Here is a 20,098-nt window from a genome sequence, read left to right as displayed (position 1 = left end):
TTTAACTTTTTTTATCTTCATTATATTGGCCAAGGCTGGTATCACCATTCTTTTTTATACTCATGCATTGGCTTATTCTGCTTCTTTAAGAGCTACTTTTATCTGCTTTTGCAAAATTGATGTTTCAGATCGGCCTTTTTTACCTGATTTGAAGAGCTGGATCACTTGCTTTTGATTCTTCAATCCTGTTTTTTCTTGTAGTATATTTTTTTCAATTTTTAGGATTGAAGGGTGTTGGCATGAAATCTTCAATAAGATAATCTTCAAATTTTGAATCGAAGCTTGAATCAGATTCGGAGCTTCAAGAATCTTCTGTTTGCAGAAGAGGCTTCTCTTTCAAACTGTGTCATGCCAAATTCAAAGTTTGAGATTTCATTGGAGGAATTTGTATCTGAAGCATATTTTTTACTTTTTAGTTGTAATGGGTGTTGCACTTCTTGATCTATCTCTGAATCATATTGTACAGTACTGTCACTACTAGTGGAAGGAGGATGTAATCAAAAATTAATTCTTGCTGACAATATAGTCAAGTTGTTGACAATTTCCATTGTAGCATTCGAACTAGTCTTTGATTCTTTCCCTAGTCTCTTCATTTGTCATCTCCCATCTTGGCTCATCTGAGTCTTCTTCCCAAGCATAATCAATTGTTTCAAATGATACACATGTTGGGAATTTGGAAGGATTTTTTCATGTGTTGTCAATAAGAATGTTGCGGATTTTGTGAAAACGAGCAATGGTGTATAAATCTCTCTCCACCTTGAACTCAGAATTAGGCAAGTAGCTTTGCAGCTTGTTAACAAGCCACTCTGCAACTTCCCAATCTTCTCACCGTGGTTCTTCGTCTCAAGAATTCTCTTGTTCATTGATAAACTTAACAACATCTAAGAATAAATGCTTCTCAGAGTGACCAAAAGTTTTATGCACGGATGTTTTGGTGAATGAGAAGCTAGATATACTGGGAGATGAGAAATGAACAATGAGATCTGTATGCAAAGAAGAAGGATAGGCTTGAAATAGATTTTGCATGCTATTGACCAGCTTATGCAACTCAGACAACTGCTTTTCAAGTGCATGTAGCTTTATTGTCTCATAGTTGCTTTGTAAAACCTCAGGTCTAGGTTTTGTATGATCATCCATTATTACATATAGTGCAATAAAGATTTTATCATTATCAAAGATGATGATCTTTTCCTTCGATCATACAAAACTATATTGAATAGGCTGAAGGTGAAGCAGAGGCTTTACCAATTAATCCTAGGCAATTTTTACAGAAAGTTTGCTCGTTAGATTCAAACGTTTTTGTATGCATACAATCCTTAATTTGTGTAATGGAATATGGAATTAAGGTAGCAATAGTGAGCATTTCCTTAAGAGGATTCTTAATGAACATAAGGAGAGCACTTGATTGAAGGTAGAAAAATAAAAATTTACCTAGTTAGCTTGGCATGACCAATACTTGCAAAAGAGAGAGAGAATTAGGGAAATTGACAACAATTGACGATCGGATTTAGGTAGCAAAATAAAAATTATACCTAGTTAGCTTGGCATGACCAATACTTGCGAGAGAGAGAGAGAGAGAGAGAGAGAGAGAGAGAGAGAGAGAGAATTAGGAAATTGACAATAGTTCAGGACCGGATTTACTTGGAGCCAGTCCCTCCTCCAAAAGGCTTTTGTATTATAGATTCTCCCTTGAAGAGAGACTTGGCATAATACATACTTTGTGTTCCTTGAGACGGACCTTGTTGATGCCATGAAGATGGTAAGCTTTATGCACAAAAAGTATGCACGTAACTAACTTGAAAAAACATTAACTTGTTCCGGCCTCAATCCCAAGACCTCAAACACCTTCAGGAGTGAGGGGAGGGAAGAGGAAGAAGATGTAACATACGAGAAAGAAGTACTTTCCTCACCATAGATTACTCTTAGAGCTTAGCTTAGCATAGTAATATAGATGGTAGAGAAGATGAGCATGTGATTGAAGCTTGACTCTTGGTTGGATTTGCATTCCATAGCCAAGAGGTGTTGGTGTAGGCACTCTACTTCTCAAGCTTGGAGAAGGAGATGGAGTTCTTGCTCAACACATGAGAGATTTTGTGAGTGTGAGTGTGAGAACGTGCAAAAAGGAGAGCCCTAGCATGCCTTGGTCAACCCCTCTCTCTCCTAGCACTAGCTTGCACCCCATTGGCTCATACCAAGGCTGACCAATCACAAGCTATGGTCAAATCAAGCAATAGAGGTAGCATTTGGACAAGTGTCCTTCTTCCCCCTTTGAGAGAGAGAGAGAGAGAGAGAGCTTAATTAATTATTTAAATGCATCTAAATTCTCATTGGACTCCCTGAGGGCCATCCAATATTCAGGCACACCATGAGGGCAGCAGGGCTAGGGGCTTTAATGCCTCTTGAGTCTTGGGTTTGCCTTGAGTGAGTGAGTGAGTGAGTGTGTGTGTGTGTGTGTGTGTGTGTGTGTGTGTGTGTGAGTTCTCTCTCGTGCCCCTACCTTTAGAACTCGCCCCCTCCTTTGTAGGACTCATCTTTGACTTGAACACCTCAAGCACCTTGGTCATCAAGCACCTCAAGTACCTTAGTCATCAAGCGCGACAAGCACCTCAAGCACCTTAGTCATTAAGCACGACAAGCACCTCAAGCACCTTACTCAGCTCAAGCACCTCAAGCACATGCCTAGCTTGCCTGAGGTCAAAAGTACCTAAAGATCCTAGGTCCTTGAAATATCCATCGGCCCATAACGGTGTCTCCCATCTCATGAGCTTGTATGCCTAACTTAGTGGCCAACTCCATTGATATGAAGTTGTGAGTAGAGCCAGGGTCAAAAAGGATAAAGGCATCATGCTCCCTCACCTTTCCCCAAGCATAAGAAAGGGATGATCCTTTGCAAAGAGTATCCTTGTTTGGAGCTTCGACCATGGAAGCTCTAGGAATCTCATTGCGTGAATTTATTTTGGGGCGAGAATGATAGCCATGTCCTTGCTCCCCACACTTGAAATATTTATGATCTATGCGAAAAGCCTCTAGCTCTTCAGGAGAGAGTTAAGTTTTACCTTTGTAAGCTCCTTTCTCCTTGGTCTTGTTGTTGTTGTTGCTAGAATTGCCTTGGGAAGAATTTTGAGCATTGTTCTTCCCTATTGGTTCATTTCGGTCTCTGGTTTCCATGGGCTTAAAATTCCTTTTAACCACTTGTTGAAAACTAATTATAGTGAAGCGACCATAGTATGGTGAATCACTTTAGTGATGGTCTTAGGCCTTTGAGAGTTGACATACTCGCCCATATCTTCAGGTAGTCTCGCACAAATTGTTTCTTTTGTTTGGCAAAGTCTATCTTTTGGTAGACTAGAGCTTTGAGATGTAAATCCCAACATTTGACCACATACTTGTGGATAGACTCATTGGGCGATAGATTTAAACTTCGCCATTCGATAAGAACTTTGTCTTTGGCATCGCTTGCAAGAAACTGCTTCATTAAGGAAACTCGCAGAGTTTTCCATGGCTTTGGAGCTTCATCATTACCTCATAAACTAGCCTACCATTGTCGGGTAGAATTTTGAAAATGCATAGCTACATGACATAGCTTAGAGGAATCCATGAAGTCCTCATCTCCAAAGGCCGCATCACATTGTTGGATGAAGGCCAAAACTTTGTCCGTAGCACCAAAGGTGCCATCATAGGTGAGAAAGGAGATGCTCTTTACTCCCTCCTTCAACTTCTTAATCTTGTAGGACCTTTTCCAAGCATCATAAGATTTGTGATGTCCTCTCCTCTTATAATAGGAGAAAAAACATTGCTTTTTTAGAAGAGGAGGAAGATGGAGAAAAGGGTGACCTCTTTCTCGCCTTTTTCTTCTTTTGATTCCTCTCTTCTTTCTCAGAATAACGAGGAGATGGACTATATGATGATCTTGTCCTCTTGGGAGGAGTTGGGGATCGTCAAGACTGCCGTCTTTGAGGAGCCACATCTTTCGAAGAATTCGGAGATTCACTTCTTTCTCTTTCATAGGACTCTTTCTCTTCTCTCACCGGAGAGAGTCTTCTTTTGGAAGTCTCTACAAGAAACTTCCTAAGATCTCTCTCTTCTTGGGGAGTTTGGAGGATCCCATGAGTGTGAAGCTGTTGGTTAAATTTGGGTTACAAGACAAGGTTTCCCATAGCTTGTTGCAACCTAGTAACAAGATAGTTCACAAACATAGGGGCATCATTAGTAGCACCATCATGTGCAAAATCAAAGTTGTCAATATTCATTCTACTCTCTTTATTATTGTTAGTCATGCTAACTAAATTTATATATATACTATTTTGTGCTTTGGAAACTTCAAAACTTTAGTTGCTACTTTTCTTAACTTTTGAAAATTAGCTCAAGGAGTGAAACCCATGGTTTAGAGATTGTTGATTGCAAAGAGTAGTGGAGAGGCTCTAACAATGCTTGGTTGATTATGGTTCATATTGAGCTTGCTAGTAGCTCAATAATGGTTAAGCCAAAGGCAAGCCCTGAAAGACTCCATTATTAAGCCTATAGTTCCCAATGGTGTACCTCGAACTTAGTTCAATCTAACCGGGATAATAAATCTCTATCCCACTTACCCTCTTGCAATGAACAGGTCCAACCTTTCATGGAAAACTTAAGGACCTCTCTCTCAAGCAAGAAATAGCTATGATACCAATGTAGCAAAATATGGCTAATAACGTTGATTGTAGCAGAATTAAGATAACTATAGTGAGCATTTCCTTAAGAGGATTCTTAATTAACATAAGGAGAGCACTTTATTGAAGGTAAAAAAATAAACATTATACATAGTTAGCTTGGCATGAAGAATACTTCCAAAAGAAAAAGAGAGAGAGAATCATAGAAATTGACAACAGTTGAGGACCGAATTTACTTGGAGCCGGTCCCCCCCTCGAAAAGGCTTTTGTATTATAGATTCTCCCTTGAAGAGAGACTTGGTACAATACATACTTTGTGTTCCCTAAGATGGACCTTGTTGATGCCATGAAGATGGTAAGCTTCATGCACCACTAGCTTGCACCCCATTGGCTCATACCAAGGCTGACCAAGCACAAGCTATAGTCAAATCAAGCAATAGAGGTAGCATTTGGACAAGTGTCCTTATTTCCCCCCTTTGAGAGAGAGAGAGAAAGCTTAATTTATTATTTAAATGCATCTAAATTCTCATTGGACCTCCCTAAAGGCCATCCAATAGGGTTCAGGCACACAATGAGGGCAGCAAGGCTAGGGGCTTGACATGTGTCCTTAATGCCTCTTGAGTCTTGGGCTTGCCTTGAGTGTGTGTGTGTGAGAGAGACTTCTTCTCATGCCCTTACCTTTAGGGCTCGCCCCCTCCTTTGTAGGACTCATCTTTGACTTGAACACCTCAAGCACCTTGGTCATCGAGCATCTCAAGTACCTTAGTCATGAAGCAAGAGACACACCTTAATCATTAAGCACAACAAACAACTCAAGCACCTTAATGAGCTCAAGCACCTCAAGCACCTCAGTCGGCTCAAGCACAAAAAACACCTCAAGCATAGGCCTAGGAATGACACATAATTGGGATAAAGCACAATTTTACAGTATAGTGGCTCCTTATTTTATTACAGATGAAATAATAGAAATGGTCAATACTAATGTCAGTATGAGGGTGATCAATTGGACATGGATAGTTAGGTGCAGGTACATGGTCTTTACGCAGTGACTTCCATCTTGAATCCAATGTGGCGTTAAGCAAGCTATGGACAATCAAGCAACTTCTTCAGTAGATGTTATTATCGATTGGCAGTAGTCTTGTTTCATACATGGTAAATAGATCTTTCCAAAGCAATTTGTGGCATTCTCTTTAAGAATAATTAAGTGATATTATAAATTTCATTAATAGTAAATTAAGGCAATGCATCTAACTCTATGAAGCGGCAAAGATAGGCCTTGCCTAAGAAATTCACATGATAGGAAATTTGTGTCACATTATTAGTTTATAAGTTAAAATTACTTGGGTGCTTGGATCTATCCCTTTTGCTTACATGGGGTTTACTTATGGGATCTCTCCTCTCACTCATCTCATCCCTTCACACACTTCCACTAGCCCCAAGGGATTAATGATGGAAGTTTCATGGTAGCTACCTTTTAAAATTCTTAACCCCTCCATGGGTGAGACCCCAATCTCCCACCTCCCCGCTTCTCTGAAGAAAACTGCAAGGAATTGATTGGGAAACCATGCCACCCCCAATACACTTGTTGGAATTAGGATTGCAGAGAAACGCACACAGTTTGGAGAAGACGAAGGAAGCTCAAGGCACACAATAGAGAGTGTGTTACTTAGTGTGCAATGGAAAGATAGATAGCCCTAGAGTGATGGGCGTATATACAATGCACGGGGGAAAAAACCTCCTAAAGAGGGAAAAAATGCCCCGACGGTCCTAGTGTGTTCACACACATCACTACCACATGTATATGGTAACAAATCCCCCCTAGAGTGATGCGGTGAATGAGAGCTGGCACATGAGTAAAGGGAAGTGCCATGCCCTAAGGATATGATCATTCCACAAAGGGGAGTAAGCCCAAAGCTTTGCGGAAAGCTTCGAGCTTCTCATGAGACAATGCCTTTGTGAAAAGATATGCAAGGTTGTCCTGTGTTGGCACATTAGCCAAGAGAGCCTCTCCCTGACATAGTGGTAATGCACCTCAATGTGCTTTATGCGAGCATGAAAAACTGGGTTCCTTGCAACTGCCAATGCGCTCTGACTGTCAATGTAGATAGTGTTGGCAACGTCCTGTGGCAACGTCCTACACCCAAATCAACCATAAGGCGTCTGAGCCATACACATTCAATCGTAGTTGTGAAGACTGCCCTGTACTCAGCCTCACAACTCGAAGTGGCCACAGTAGGCTGCTTCTTGCTCAACCATGATATACATGAACTGCCAAGCATGAAACAAAAACCACTTGTGGACACTCGCATGTCAAAACAACTAGCCCAATCTGAGTCCGAAAAAGCATGTAAGTCTGGCGGCAATGATCCCCCCTTGGGATAAAACAAGCCAAGATGTAAAGTGCCACTAAGGTAGCAAAAAATCCTCTTGACAGCCTGGCAATGCTTAGACCCTGGGCTATGCATAAATTTGTTGACCTATGAGACTGCAAACGGAATATCTGGCCTCGTGTTGCATACATAAATAAGGCTATTAAGTATGCAGCCTGATTTACCCTTGTAATTTTCTGTGGTAAAAGCGCACATTTGTAAGGCCCCCATTATGAGGAGAAGCCATCGTGCGTGAAGGAAAATCACTCACCGGAAACCAAAATTTTCACGGACAAGAATCAGGGGCAACTTTAAGGCCTCGGCCCCCGAGATTATTTTTTTGGCCGGAATATTCCTTTTTGCCGGAATATTATGGTCGGCCGGCGGCCGGAAAGTGATCGGAAAACAACCGGTCGGTTGGCCGGTGGCCGGTAGTCAATGGCCGGTGGCCGGTGGTCGAAAGTCAATGGCCGGTGGCCGAATTCAAAAGCGGACTTGTCTTCTCAAGGGTGGCCACACATGGGCGGATTGGAGGGTCCGATTTGGACTTATTCGCACAAGGGCGGCTACACATGGCTGTCTCTCATAAGAGAGCGCAGCCCTTTTGGCCTATAAAAGGAGGCCATTTCTACACACATTTCATAGTGTGAAGTTGATGCAACAAGGTGAGTGTGAGGTGGTGAGAGTGAAGGAAGGCGGGAGCTCTATCAAGGGTTTAATCCCTTTGTAAACTACTTCTTCTTTTGAAGTGCTGAAGCCATTGAGTGGCTACTTTCCCGTGGACATAGCCCACATTGGGTGAGCCACGTATATCGTGTGTACTCTCTCTCTCTCTCTACTCTATAATCTCTTGTGTGTGAAATCTATCTCTCTCCATTAAGTAATCTACTAAAAAATCTATTTAGCTACGTCTTATTTCCTAACAACTGGTATCAGAGCAAGGTTTGCTCGTAGCTAAATCATCTCAAGGAAAGGATTCCTTGAATTGAGTGGGAGTTATGGCGGAGGAAGGGAAGCTCAAGATTGAGAAGTTCAACGGCAAAAACTACCAACATTGGAAGATGCAGATTGAAGACTATCTCTACCAGAAGGACCTCTATTTGCCACTAGGCGGTCTTGCGAAGAAGCCCGCAACAATGGCAGATGAAGCATGGATTGTCCTTGATCGAAAGGCACTGGGAACAATCCGGTTAATCTTGGCGTCAACGGTGGCCTTCAATGTTTCGGAGATGAAGACCACGGAGGACTTGATGAAGTCACTTGACGACTTCTACGAGAAACCATCGGCATCCACTAAGGTATTTCTTATGAAGCGCTTGTTCAATCTAAAGATTGCAGAGAATGGTTCAGTTGCAGAACACCTAAATGACTTTAACACAAACATAAGTCAACTTCGATCAGTGAAAATCAATTTCGATGACGAAGTGCGAGCTCTCCTTATACTATCATCTCTACCGGATAGTTGGGACAGCCTTGTGATGGCTGTAAGTAATTCTATCTCTGGCACAAATACTCTTAAGTTTGATGATGTTGTGGGTGTTCTCCTAAGCGAGGAAATGAGAAGGAGAAGCACAGGAGAATCATCAAGTGCTGCACTATCAGTGGAAACAAGAGGAAGGCCTAAGGAGAGGTTCAAAAACCAAAAGGGTCGTGATCGCTCAAGGCGGAGCAAGTCACGCACAAAGTCAGTTCTTGAATGTTGGAACTGCGGCAAGAAGGGCCACGTCAAGAAGGATTGCTGGTCCAAGAAGAAGAAGGAGACAGAGTCTCAAGACAACAAGCCAACATCGGAGGCCAATGTGGCAGGTAAAGTAGAGCAAGATGCTCTAATTCTCTCATTAGACAATGTGTCTAATTCCTGGATAGTAGATTCCGGGGCTTCATTCCATGCGACACCACACAAGCAACATTTCCAAGACTACACCAAAGGTAATTTTGGGTATGTATACTTGGGAGATGATGAAGCTTGTGAGATTGTCCGCAAAGGTACAGTTTCTGTCAAAACTGCTAACGGAAATGAATGGAAGCTTAAAGATGTTAGGCATGTTCCTTCTCTTCGCAAAAATTTGATCTCTACAGGACAATTGGACGATGAAGGTCACAACATTGCATTGGGAAACAAACGATGGAAGATCTCAAAGGGATCTTTGGTGGTTGCCAAGGGAGAAAAAGTCGGTACACTTTACTTGTGTACTGTTAGCACTCAACCTTCAGCTTGTGCAGCAACTACAGAAGTTGACAGTGCCGTGTGGCACTACCGACTTGGGCATATGAGTGCCAAAGGAATGCAAATCCTTCAAACAAAGAAGCTTCTACCAGGTTTGAAAGAAGTGGACTTAGAGTTATGTGAAGATTGTGTTTATGGTAAACAAAAGAGGGTAAAATTTCAAAAATCAGGAAATGAAAGAAAAAATAAAAAACTTGAGTTGGTTCATTCTGATGTTTGGGGTCCTGCAAGTACACCATCACTTGGTGGCTCATTGTACTATGTAACATTCATAGACGATGCGACTAGAAAAACATGGGTTTATGTCATGAAGAATAAATCCGATGTATTTTCCATATTTCAAAGGTGGAAAGCTTTTGTGGAGAATGAAACAGGTACCAAGGTTAAATGCCTCAGATCTGACAATGGAGGCGAATATTGCAGCCAAGCTTTTGAAAGCTTTTGTGCTAGCAATGGCATTCGGAGGCAAAGGACAACCCCAAGGACACCTCAACAAAATGGGATTTCGGAAAGGATGAACAGGACAATCATGGAGCGAGCACGAAGCATGCGGCTACATGCAGGCCTACCGCTTGAGCTTTGGGCGGAAGCTGTAAGTACGTCTGTGTACTTAATCAATCGGTCACCCTCAACGGCATTGGATGGGGGAGTTCCAGAAGAGGCATGGACAGGTAAACCGGTGAATTATGCATTTCTCAAAGTGTTTGGGTGTGAGGCTTTCATGCACATAGATAGAAGCCTAAGATCAAAGCTAGATGCAAAGTCCAAAAAGTGTTTCTTCATTGGCTATGGAGAAGGAGACTTTGGGTATCGCCTATGGAATCCTGAAGATGGTAAAATCTTAAGGAGTAGGGATGTAATTTTTAACGAACAAAATATGTACAAAGATTACTTGGAAAGAAAACAAACAAAAGAAACAGGTGATGAGTACATGGAGCTTGAGGACGGTGAAGACTCAAGGACTGCAAACGGTGACAATGTGCAACAACGTCAACCAAATGAGGAGCCTCAACCTATTCCCCGAAGATCTACAAGAGCAAGTAGACCTCCAAAAAGGTTTGTTCCTTCCTTCAACCATCTTTTGATCTCAGATTCTGGAGAGCCGGAATCATACGAAGAAGCTATGCAACATGAATCCAAAGAAGAATGGACGAAGAGCATGCAAGTGGAGATGGACTCACTACATCGCAACCAAACATGGGAGTTGGTTGAGTTGCCTAAAGGTAAGCGGGCACTTCAAAACAAATGGGTGTACAAGCTGAAGGAAGAAGAAGGTGGGAAGAAAAGGTACAAGTCTAGGCTTGTGGTAAAAGGTTTTTCTCAAAAGAAAGGTATTGACCTCAATGAAATATTTTCTCATGTTGTAAAAATGAACTCAATTAGGCTTGTCTTAAGCCTTGTGGCTGCTCATGATATAAATCTCGAGAAAATGGATGTAAATGCGGCATTCCCTCACGGTGACTTAGAGGAGGAAATCTACATGCTTCAACCAAAGGGGTATGAAGTAAAAGGTAAGGAGAAAATGGTTTGCATATTAAAGAAGAGCTTGTATGGTTTAAAGCAAGCATCAAGACAATGGTACTTGAAGTTTGATCGATGGATGTTGGATCATGGATTCACAAGATGCAACTCGGATCACTGCGTCTACACGAAGAATTTGGGAGATGGGAAATTCATCATCCTAATGTTGTATATTGATGACATGTTGATTGCAAGTGCTAACATGCAGGACATCAAAGACCTAAAAGAGGAGCTATTTCAAGAAGATTACATCAAGAAGGTACTAGAAAGGTTTGCAATGCAAAATGCAAAACCAGTTTCTACACCTTTGGCTGGTCATTTTAAACTAACGAAGGATATGTGTCCAAAGACACAAGAGGAAATAGCCTATATGTCTAAAGTTCCATATGCTGCAGCGGTAGGTTCTCTAATGTATGCTATGGTCTGGACAAGGCCAGACATTGCACATGCAGTGGGAGTTGTGAGTAGGTTCATGGACAACCCAGGTAAAGAGCATTGGCAAGCTGTGAAGTGGATACTTAGGTATCTAAAAGGGACAACAACAAATGCTTTGTATTTTGGAGGAACTGATATTTTTCTAGAAGGGTATGCTGATGCAGATATGGCAGGTGACAAAGATACTCGAAGGAGCACTACTGGCTATGTGTTCACGGTTGGAGGCACAGCAGTAAGCTGGGCTTCAAAGCTGCAGAAAGTGGTTTCACTTTCTACCACGGAAGCAGAGTATGTAGCAATGACGAAGGCAAGCAAAGAAATTCTGTGGCTTCACAGATTCTTAGAAGAGCTTGGATTCAAACAAGACAATTGTGTCTTGTACAGTGACAGCCAAAGCGCTATCCATCTTGTGAAGAACTCAACCTTTCATTCAAGGAAAAAGCACATTGAGGTGAGATATCACTTCATACGCACTCTTTTGGAAGAGGGACATCTAAAGCTAGGAAAGGTGCATACAAGTGAAAATCCTGCAGACATGTTTACAAAGGTGTTCAACAAGGAGAAGTTGAGCTTTTGCTCATCTTCAATCGGCATTCAAGGATAAGAAGCTAGGATGGAAAGCAGTCACAGGTTTGGTTTGGAGATCAGTCTCCAAGTGGGAGATTGTTAAGTATGGAGCCTGATTTGCCCTTGTAATTTTCTGTGGTAAAAGCGCACATTTGTAAGGCCCCCATTATGAGGAGAAGCCATCGTGCGTGAAGGAAAATCACTCACCGGAAACCAAAATTTTCACGGACAAGAATCAGGGGCAACTTTAGAGGCCTCGGGGGCAGAGGCCCCCGAGATTATTTTTTTGGCCGGAATATTCCTTTTTGCCGGAATATTATGGTCGGACGGCGGCCGAAAAGTGGTCGGAAAACAATCGGTCGGTTGGCCGGTGGTCGGAAGTCAATGGCCGGTGGCCGAATTCAAAAGTGGACTTGTCTTCTCAAGGGTGGCCACACATGGGCGGATTGGAGGGTTCGATTTGGACTTATTCGCACAAGGGCGGCTACACATGGCTGTCTCTCATAAGAGAGGGCAGCCCTTTTGGCCTATAAAAGGAGGCCATTTCTACACACATTTCATAGTGTGAAGTTGATGCAACAAGGTGAGTGTGAGGTGGTGAGAGTGAAGCAAGGCGGGAGCTCTATCAAGGGTTTAATCCCTTTGTAAACTACTTCTTCTTTTGAAGTGCTAAAGCCATTGAGTGGCTGCTTTCCCGTGGACGTAGCCCACATTGGGTGAACCACGTATATCGTGTGTACTCTCTCTCTCTCTACTCTATAATCTCTTGTGTGTGAAATCTATCTCTCTCCATTAAGTAATCTACAAAAAAATCTATTTAGCTACCTCTTATTTCCTAACAAAGGCAGCCAATAGTAGTTTGATAAAGAGTGACATCAGCAGGATCGCCAGCATCATGTAGACTCAACTTCAAACCTGTTTCCATGGGAGTGGCAATAGGTTTGCAATCCTCAAGTCCAAACTTACATAGCAATGTCTCTATGTAACTTTTTTGACACAAGGAAATACCACCATCACACTGCTTAAACTGTATACCCAAGTAATGATGCAACAACCCCAAAATCTTTCATTTTGAAAGTAGCATTCAAATCAGCCTTAAATTCAGCAATATGTCTCTCATTTGGTCCAGTGATCAGCAGATCATCAACATAAAGAACCACAATGAGAAGTACATCACCCTCACGCTTTACATACAATGTGCTTTCTGTTGGACTGTTACGAAAGCCTCGTTTGACCAAGTGAGTGTCAACTTTCTCATACCAAGCACGAGGAGATTGCTTCAACCCATACAAAGCCTTCTTACATCTGCGCACTTTGTCCTCTTGTCCTTTTATGAAAAAACCGCGAGGCTGCATTACATAAACTTCCTCAAATATGTCACCATTCAAGAAAGCAATAACAATGTCTGATTGATGTACATCCCAACCAAAATGAGCTGCCAATGCACATAGAAAACGCACAGTAGTCATACAACAAGTAGGAGCAAAAGTCTCTTCATAATCTATGCCTTTTTGCTGTGCATAACCCTTTGCAACAAGTCGAGCCTTATGGCGATCGATCTCACCATCCGGCTTGCGTTTCAACTTGTAAACCCACTTCATACCAATGGCCTTTTTGCCAGGAGGCAAATCACATAAAGTCCATGTGTCATTTTCTATAAGTGCATCATATTTTGATTGCATGGCAGCCATCCAATTTTTTGAATTCTGTGCTTCATCAAAAGACAGAGGCTCCTCAACATCATGTCAGCTAGACACAGCCAAAGCATAACAATCTGATGCATAAGATGCATGGCGAGAGCCTGAACGAGTACAACTAGACAAAGGTGCATCCAATTTATTTTCACGCACAATGTGCACCAGCCATTTTGGCATACCTCTAGCCTGCTCATTTTCATCCCTTTCCTCATCAAGTACATCATGTACATATGCACTAGTAATAGGCTGATCTATAACATTTTCATAAATCCCCATAGGTTGTACATTTGCCTCATTGGAACTTACATTCGTATTTCCACCACTGAAAGGAGGCAACAAAGTGTCATAAATATCCTATGAGCTTACATTACTGTCTCTAGTACATGACAGCAAGGGCTGAACAGAATCTTCCACAAACACTACATCCCGTGAAACCAGAATACGTTTTGTTTGCGGATGATACAACCTGTAACCTTTGCTTTCAGCACTATAACCAACAAAAATACATTTGACAGCCTTATCATCCAATTTTCTGCGCTGTGTTTGTGGCACCAAAGCATATGCCAAACAACCAAAAACATGCATATGCTCAATAGAAGGCTTTCTAACATGACATGCTTCATATGGAGTAATAGACTGCAAAGCTTTCGTAGGACACCTGTTTAGAACATAAGTGGCACACATGATGGCCTCAAGCCAAAAAGAATGCGGCAAAGCTTGACTTTTGACCATACATCATGCCATTTCCGTAAGTTACCTGTTTTTCCTCTCAGCAACGCCATTTTGCTGAGTTGTATAAGGCATTGTACATTGGTGTTTTATCCCACGACTAGCCAAAAATGCATTGAATTCATGAGACATATACTCCCCCCCTCAATCGGAATGGAGGGTGCCCATAGTACATTTCGAGACATTTTTCAGCCATAGCCAGAAATTGTTTGAAGTACATAAAAACTTCGGACTTCACTTTAAGCAAAAATACCCATGCATGCCTAGAGTAATCATCAATGAAAGTCACAAAGTAAAGGTAATTGCCCAAGGACGGAGTTTGCATGGGCCCACAAACATCACTATGCACAAGTTGCAACTTGCATGTGGCCCGAATTGAACCATCATTTGGAAACTTAGAACGCTGCATCTTACCCAAAATACAGCCTTCACAAACATGTTTGACAAGTGCTTCAAGAGGCGGCAAAGAAGCAACCATATCAGATTTCTGCAAACGCAGCAAACTGGCAAAATTCAGATGGCCAAAACGTGCATGCTAAAGTTTTGCATCTGAAATAGCCCTTGAATCTGCAATAGAATTTGCAAAATTTTGTCCACACTTGTCATACAAAGTGAGCTTATACAGCCCACGACACAAAAGGCCAAATGCAACAATTTCATCACCAAAACTGAGATCATGAACTGTACACCCGTCATTGACAAACTTGACTACCAGTCCAAGTCTAGCAAGTGCGGATACAGACAAGAGATTCTTCTTGATCCCAAGTACATAAAGTGCATCAACAAGTGTGAAGGAACTGCCATTTGCAGCAGTAAGCACAATCTTTCCAACTCCTTGAACCAGATAAGAGGCATTGTTGGCACAAGTGACTGAGTTCCCATTAGGGACAGACTCGAGAGAGGTGAACAATTCACGATGTAAGGTAATGTGATTTCTAGCACCACTGTCGAAATACCACACATGTGAATCTGCAGCAACTGACAAGCATGCATCATGGACAATAGGATTGTAAGTGCACTCTGCACTAAAAGCCCATTCTGCATCAACATTAGCAACACAGTCTCCTTTCACAGAAGACTCAACAATGGCTGCATTTGTAGTGGAACCAGCATTTGCAGTGGAACCACCCTCTTTCTTCTTAGCCTCTTTGGCCTTCAACTTAGGACACTGCTTTATCAAGTGATCATTAGATTTACAATAATGGCAACGCATCTTCTTTTTGTCCTTATCACCAGAATTGCCAGACGAAGTGCTTCCAGCAGAAGCATTGGGAACAGAAGTTTTGCCACTCGCAGCAGAACCATAAGAAGTGGTGCATTGCTGTTATACCACCCTTTCTTTGAGAAGCAATAAAAGCCTGTTCAACTGCACGCTATCTAGTCCTCTTTTTTCTGGAAAGTGACTCTTGCAATAGCAATGTGCATAATGCCTCAAACTTGACAACTTCTAGATTTCCTTGGGTCATAAGTCTCCAAGTACTAGCAAAAGTCTGGTAAGAATCTGGTAAGGCATCAAGAACAGTCTGCACAAGGGAACTGTCTGAAGTGACTTCACCTGCATAAATAAGTTGCTCATTGATATCCTTGACACTAGCAAGGAAAGTGTCCATATCATCTTCCTCATGCATAATCTTCGACTCCAACTCTTTACGCAGCAAAGCAATTTTAGCCTCATTGCGACTTGCATAAAGACCAGCCAAAATATCCCAATTCTGTTTTGCAGATTTTGTTGAACGAATGTGAGAAACAATGGTGCGCTTCACAGACAACGCAATCAATGCATGAGCCTGCGCATCCTTTACATCCCAACGAGCTTGTTCTACCGTAGGCAAAACAACTCTAATAGCAACAATCCTTGCAGCGAGACCTGCAACATCCTCAACATCGCCTACATCCTCAGAAGCAGGACGTACATCAATGCCTTGCACAATATTCCAAACGCCCTTTGACACAAGACGAGTTGCATCATATAAGCCCACATAGGGTAATTGTCACCATCCAACCTGTCCTTAGTAGCAAACATCTTGAACACATCTGTGTTGTTGTCAGCCATGGTAAACGCTGTACCTGATGTGAAAACTGCTCGAAAATAGGAGAAACAGAGTGGGAACAACACATCTATATAGCACAAACCGTAGAAGACTGTAAGGCACCTGTTATGCAAAAAACGGCATTGATACAGAAATTCTGCACAAAATGACAAAATTGCATGTGCAGACCTACCTGTAGTGGAAACGGAGGCCGAAATGAGCCCGAATCAAAAATCTTAGCAGACTAAGCTCTTCGAGCTTTCCCAAAATATTTGTCGACCTGCGAACGCTTGCCAAACCTCATTGTAATCAGAGAAAGTGAGCAGGCGTGTGCTAGAGCAACTGGCGATTAAGCTCGGGAGGACGTAACCTGCTCTGATACCAATTGATGGAATTAGGGTTGCAGAGAAACGCACACAGCTTGGAGAAGATGAAGGAAGCTCAAGGCACACATAGAGAGTGTGTTACTTAGTGTGCAATGGAAAGATAGATAGCCCTAGAGTGATGGGCGTATATACAATGCACGGGGGAAAAAACCTCTTAAAGAGGGAAAAAATGCCTCGACGGTCCTAGTGTGTTCACACACATCACTACCACATGTATGTGGTAACAACACTTCTACTTAAGAGTTGCTATGGTAGATGAGGAGACTTGGATATTAAAAGATTATCCATCGGTCCATACTCTTCTCACGTTACTCCATGGAGCTCCCTCCTTAGGTAATGTGTTGTAGATTAATTTATATATGCTTAGCACTTGGTGGGAACATTGAAAACAAGTGTTTTTTTGTAAAAGATACCTACAATCCGTGTATTTTCTTTTCATGATGAATACAAGTTTCATACACAAAGCTTGCCTTATGCTTTGGGCGTGCAAATTGTTTAACTAATGCTCACATACACCCATTGTTGTACGTTGTACAAGAACCCATTTTTCTAATAAAGGATGATTAATTGCCCCCTATGCTTGTTCAAATCCGGATATGTTGTTTGGTTTACTTTCATTTTCCACGCACATAGACACTCACACACACACACAATTTTTTTGTCAATCTTTTTTATTAATTTACAAGTGGGAAACCTCAAACCGAGAAAAAGATCAGATACAAAGGGAAGAACACATAAGTGTTCGTAATGTGAACGCTCTAAAAGCAAACATAGGAGAGCTGTAGAATATCTAGGAATATGTCCCCAACATCAAGGGCAAAATTTAAGGATTGCCTAAGCGAGATCTTGAATGAAGGAAAGGGATCCGCATTAGATTGATGGAACATGCAAAAATTGTGTTGGCGCCACAAAGATCGTAGAGACCAAAATCTAACCCATGTGAAGAAGATCGTAGTGCGTGTGCGCGCGCGCGCACACACACACACACACACACATGTTGCTAGACCCCACTATGAGTCGATAGCTCAAAATCTATATGCAAATCAAAAGTGGAGTTTTGTAATAGCACACAAGACTTATAAAGTAAGTAAAGCTTTTGTTAGGTGACAAGAAGGTGGTAACATAGTGTTCTTTGTCTCCACACACAGTGAACAAGGTGTTGAAAGTGTAGACGATAAATGAAGAGTAAAAGGGTAGTTAAATGTCACTAAAGTGTATGCCTTTGTTAACGACATGTACTAAGCTTGTAGGTGTTCTTACAGAGTATGTCCATTTTAGCCATGGCTACTTTTAGCTATGCATAATTTACTTTCAATTATGCACTTTTTTTCCTTCTCTCTCTCTCTCTCTCCTTCCTTCGTGAACCGGTCCAGCTACTCCTTTATCGTGATAGATGATGGTTACAAAGGGCATCTTCTTGCAAAGACAAGCTTATCATGGTTCCATACCAAAAGATAACTTAGCACTTCGAGAAGTGTTTGTGGTCGAAGAAAGAGATGTCGTTGCATGCGTGGATGAGTTAATTGAAGTGGGTGTAGACTTTAAAGGATTTCAAAGGTCCATGGCTCCTTGAAGTTTGCCATGTGTGACAAGGCCCTATTGCTTAAAATGCGAGGAAGAGGAGGAGGAAAGGTTTCCACATTGACTTTCAAAAATCACCTAAAAAAAGCAAATTGTTTTTAAAAAATTGTCAACTTGTTAAAATTTCGGTCCGAGTTGAGGAGAGAAGTACTGCTCAAGAAAGTCGAGACTGGAGCTCATCTTTGCGATTCTGGAGCGAGGTACGACGCTGGTTCTGCGAGTTCGGGTTGATCTCACATTACAAACCTCTGATTCTTCTCTTCTTGGATGCGCGCAGCCATAATGTGATCGCCCATCACTCTCCCGGTGAGTTTTACTGCTGATCTTGCAACGAAATGCTTTTGTTTTCATCTTTCTTGCATTGGGCTAGTTCATCACCAAGGAATAACAGTTTGATTGCTCTTGGCTTCTTGGACATCTGCGCTGAATGCTATTTGTGTTAATGCCAGGGGCAAATGCTTCATTGCCCATCTCACACAATTAGCATTTGTAAACTGGCACAGATCCTGCACCTCATTTCGTGACATTTACTAATGGATTCCTCTCCAAGCACAAGTGACGCTCTGAAGCCTTCCCCGATGGGCCAGATGCCATCTGATCGTATCGTAGGTATGCCTCTAACTTAGTGTCATAATCGATCTCAAAACTCTGATAGGAAATTTTGATGCTAATGCATGCAGTTTTTTTGGTGTGTTTTCTATGGCCTTTTTCCCAAATGATGTGTCTGACATATGATTTACCTTTGTACACCTACATTATGAAACATGCTACCCAAAGAATCTGTACTCCTCCAGTTTGAGATACTACTGGATGAAAAGCTATGGGGCATGTATTTCTTGTGAATGACTGTTCAAACGTATCAAATGGTTTCATGAAAAGCTAAAGCGTGCCAATGATTGAGCGTATGGGCTTAAATTATTCATGTAAATTGAACTCAGGCTTTGTGGACCTTTTCAGAAAATGGCAACAGTTCTATATCCGTTTTGAGGTTTTTGATCTCGAACGCAACAGCAGGATCAGTAATTGGCAAGGGTGGTGCCACAATATGCGAACTTCAGGCTCAGTCTGGTGCAAAAATTCAACTATCCAGAAATCATGAGTATTTTCCTGGAACGACTGACCGTGTGGTACTTTTGAGTGGCACCATGGACCAAATAATGGCAGCTTTCAAGCTCATTCTATCCAAGATTCATGGCGAGGTGATGCCTTTGATAGGGATATGTTTAACTTTGTGTGGCATTTATACTTAGTCTATCTAAGGCCTGCAGGTGTAGTTGATTGTCTATATCATCATCATTATTGTTGTTATTATTGCTGAGATTAATATGTTTCCTTTTGCTGCAAAGATTTTTAGCTTTAGTTAACCTCACTTTTAAAAACATCAGCAAACTTAACAGTATTCTGGCTGCATGCATGAGCTGTCTGTCTGCAAACTTTTCTTCAGCATTACTTAAAGAGACAATATTTATTCAGGCCGAGGATCTTGAATCGAAGGCCAATCAAATCAAATTGGTCTTTCCTCACGTATTTTGTGGAGCCATCATTGGCAAGGGGGGAGCAACAATCAGGTATTGATGTGAAATTTGTTTGCTTCTTTGAAGAGTGTTACAGGTTTTTATGCTTCGAAACAGCTGTTTATCAGCGTGAGACAGGGAATGTCTTATGGCGCCTATTTGTTGTGGGAAATGAGCTGAATTAGCATTTTTGTTTTGTTTATGTGAGTAGGTGGTTGTTTTGTCAAGTTGAATCACTATGTGTCGGTGTTGTGGTTTCAGTAATTTAGGAGTCTAATGCGTGGGGGTTGGATAATAAGGGTGGGGTACAATTGCTCATTCCATCTGATGAATTTTATTGGGTTCTTCTACCGGCCTGATGGAGAATTCAATACAGCTTTTCTCAGATGCAAA

At 41.8% G+C, this 20,098-nt stretch overlaps 1 protein-coding gene across 3 annotated transcripts in view; it reads left to right on the top strand.

The window, feature by feature from the left end:
- Positions 1–18,270: 18,270 nt before the first annotated feature.
- The window catches only part of LOC147432343 (protein BTR1-like), a 33,582-nt gene continuing 31,754 nt past the window's right edge, over positions 18,271–20,098 (top strand). The window contains exons 1-5 of one of the 3 annotated variants that reach the window (XM_086492325.1): positions 18,271–18,391; positions 18,469–18,497; positions 18,695–18,800; positions 19,149–19,390; positions 19,665–19,759. In XM_086492325.1, the coding sequence (XP_086348451.1) occupies positions 18,725–18,800; positions 19,149–19,390; positions 19,665–19,759 (413 nt within the window). In that variant the 5' untranslated portion in view covers positions 18,271–18,391; positions 18,469–18,497; positions 18,695–18,724. Of the gene's footprint in view, positions 18,498–18,640; positions 18,801–19,148; positions 19,391–19,664; positions 19,760–20,098 lie in introns of all 3 variants that reach the window. The other 2 variants (XM_086492326.1, XM_086492324.1) reach the window with 2 other exon arrangements.

This window comes from Adiantum capillus-veneris, chromosome 20 (genome assembly GCF_014529385.1).
Source record: "Adiantum capillus-veneris isolate H3 chromosome 20, ASM1452938v2, whole genome shotgun sequence".
Classification (NCBI taxonomy): Eukaryota; Viridiplantae; Streptophyta; class Polypodiopsida; order Polypodiales; family Pteridaceae; genus Adiantum; species Adiantum capillus-veneris.
The sequence above is the reverse complement of the archived record's forward strand: the minus strand, read 5'-3'. Positions and strand labels throughout refer to the sequence as shown.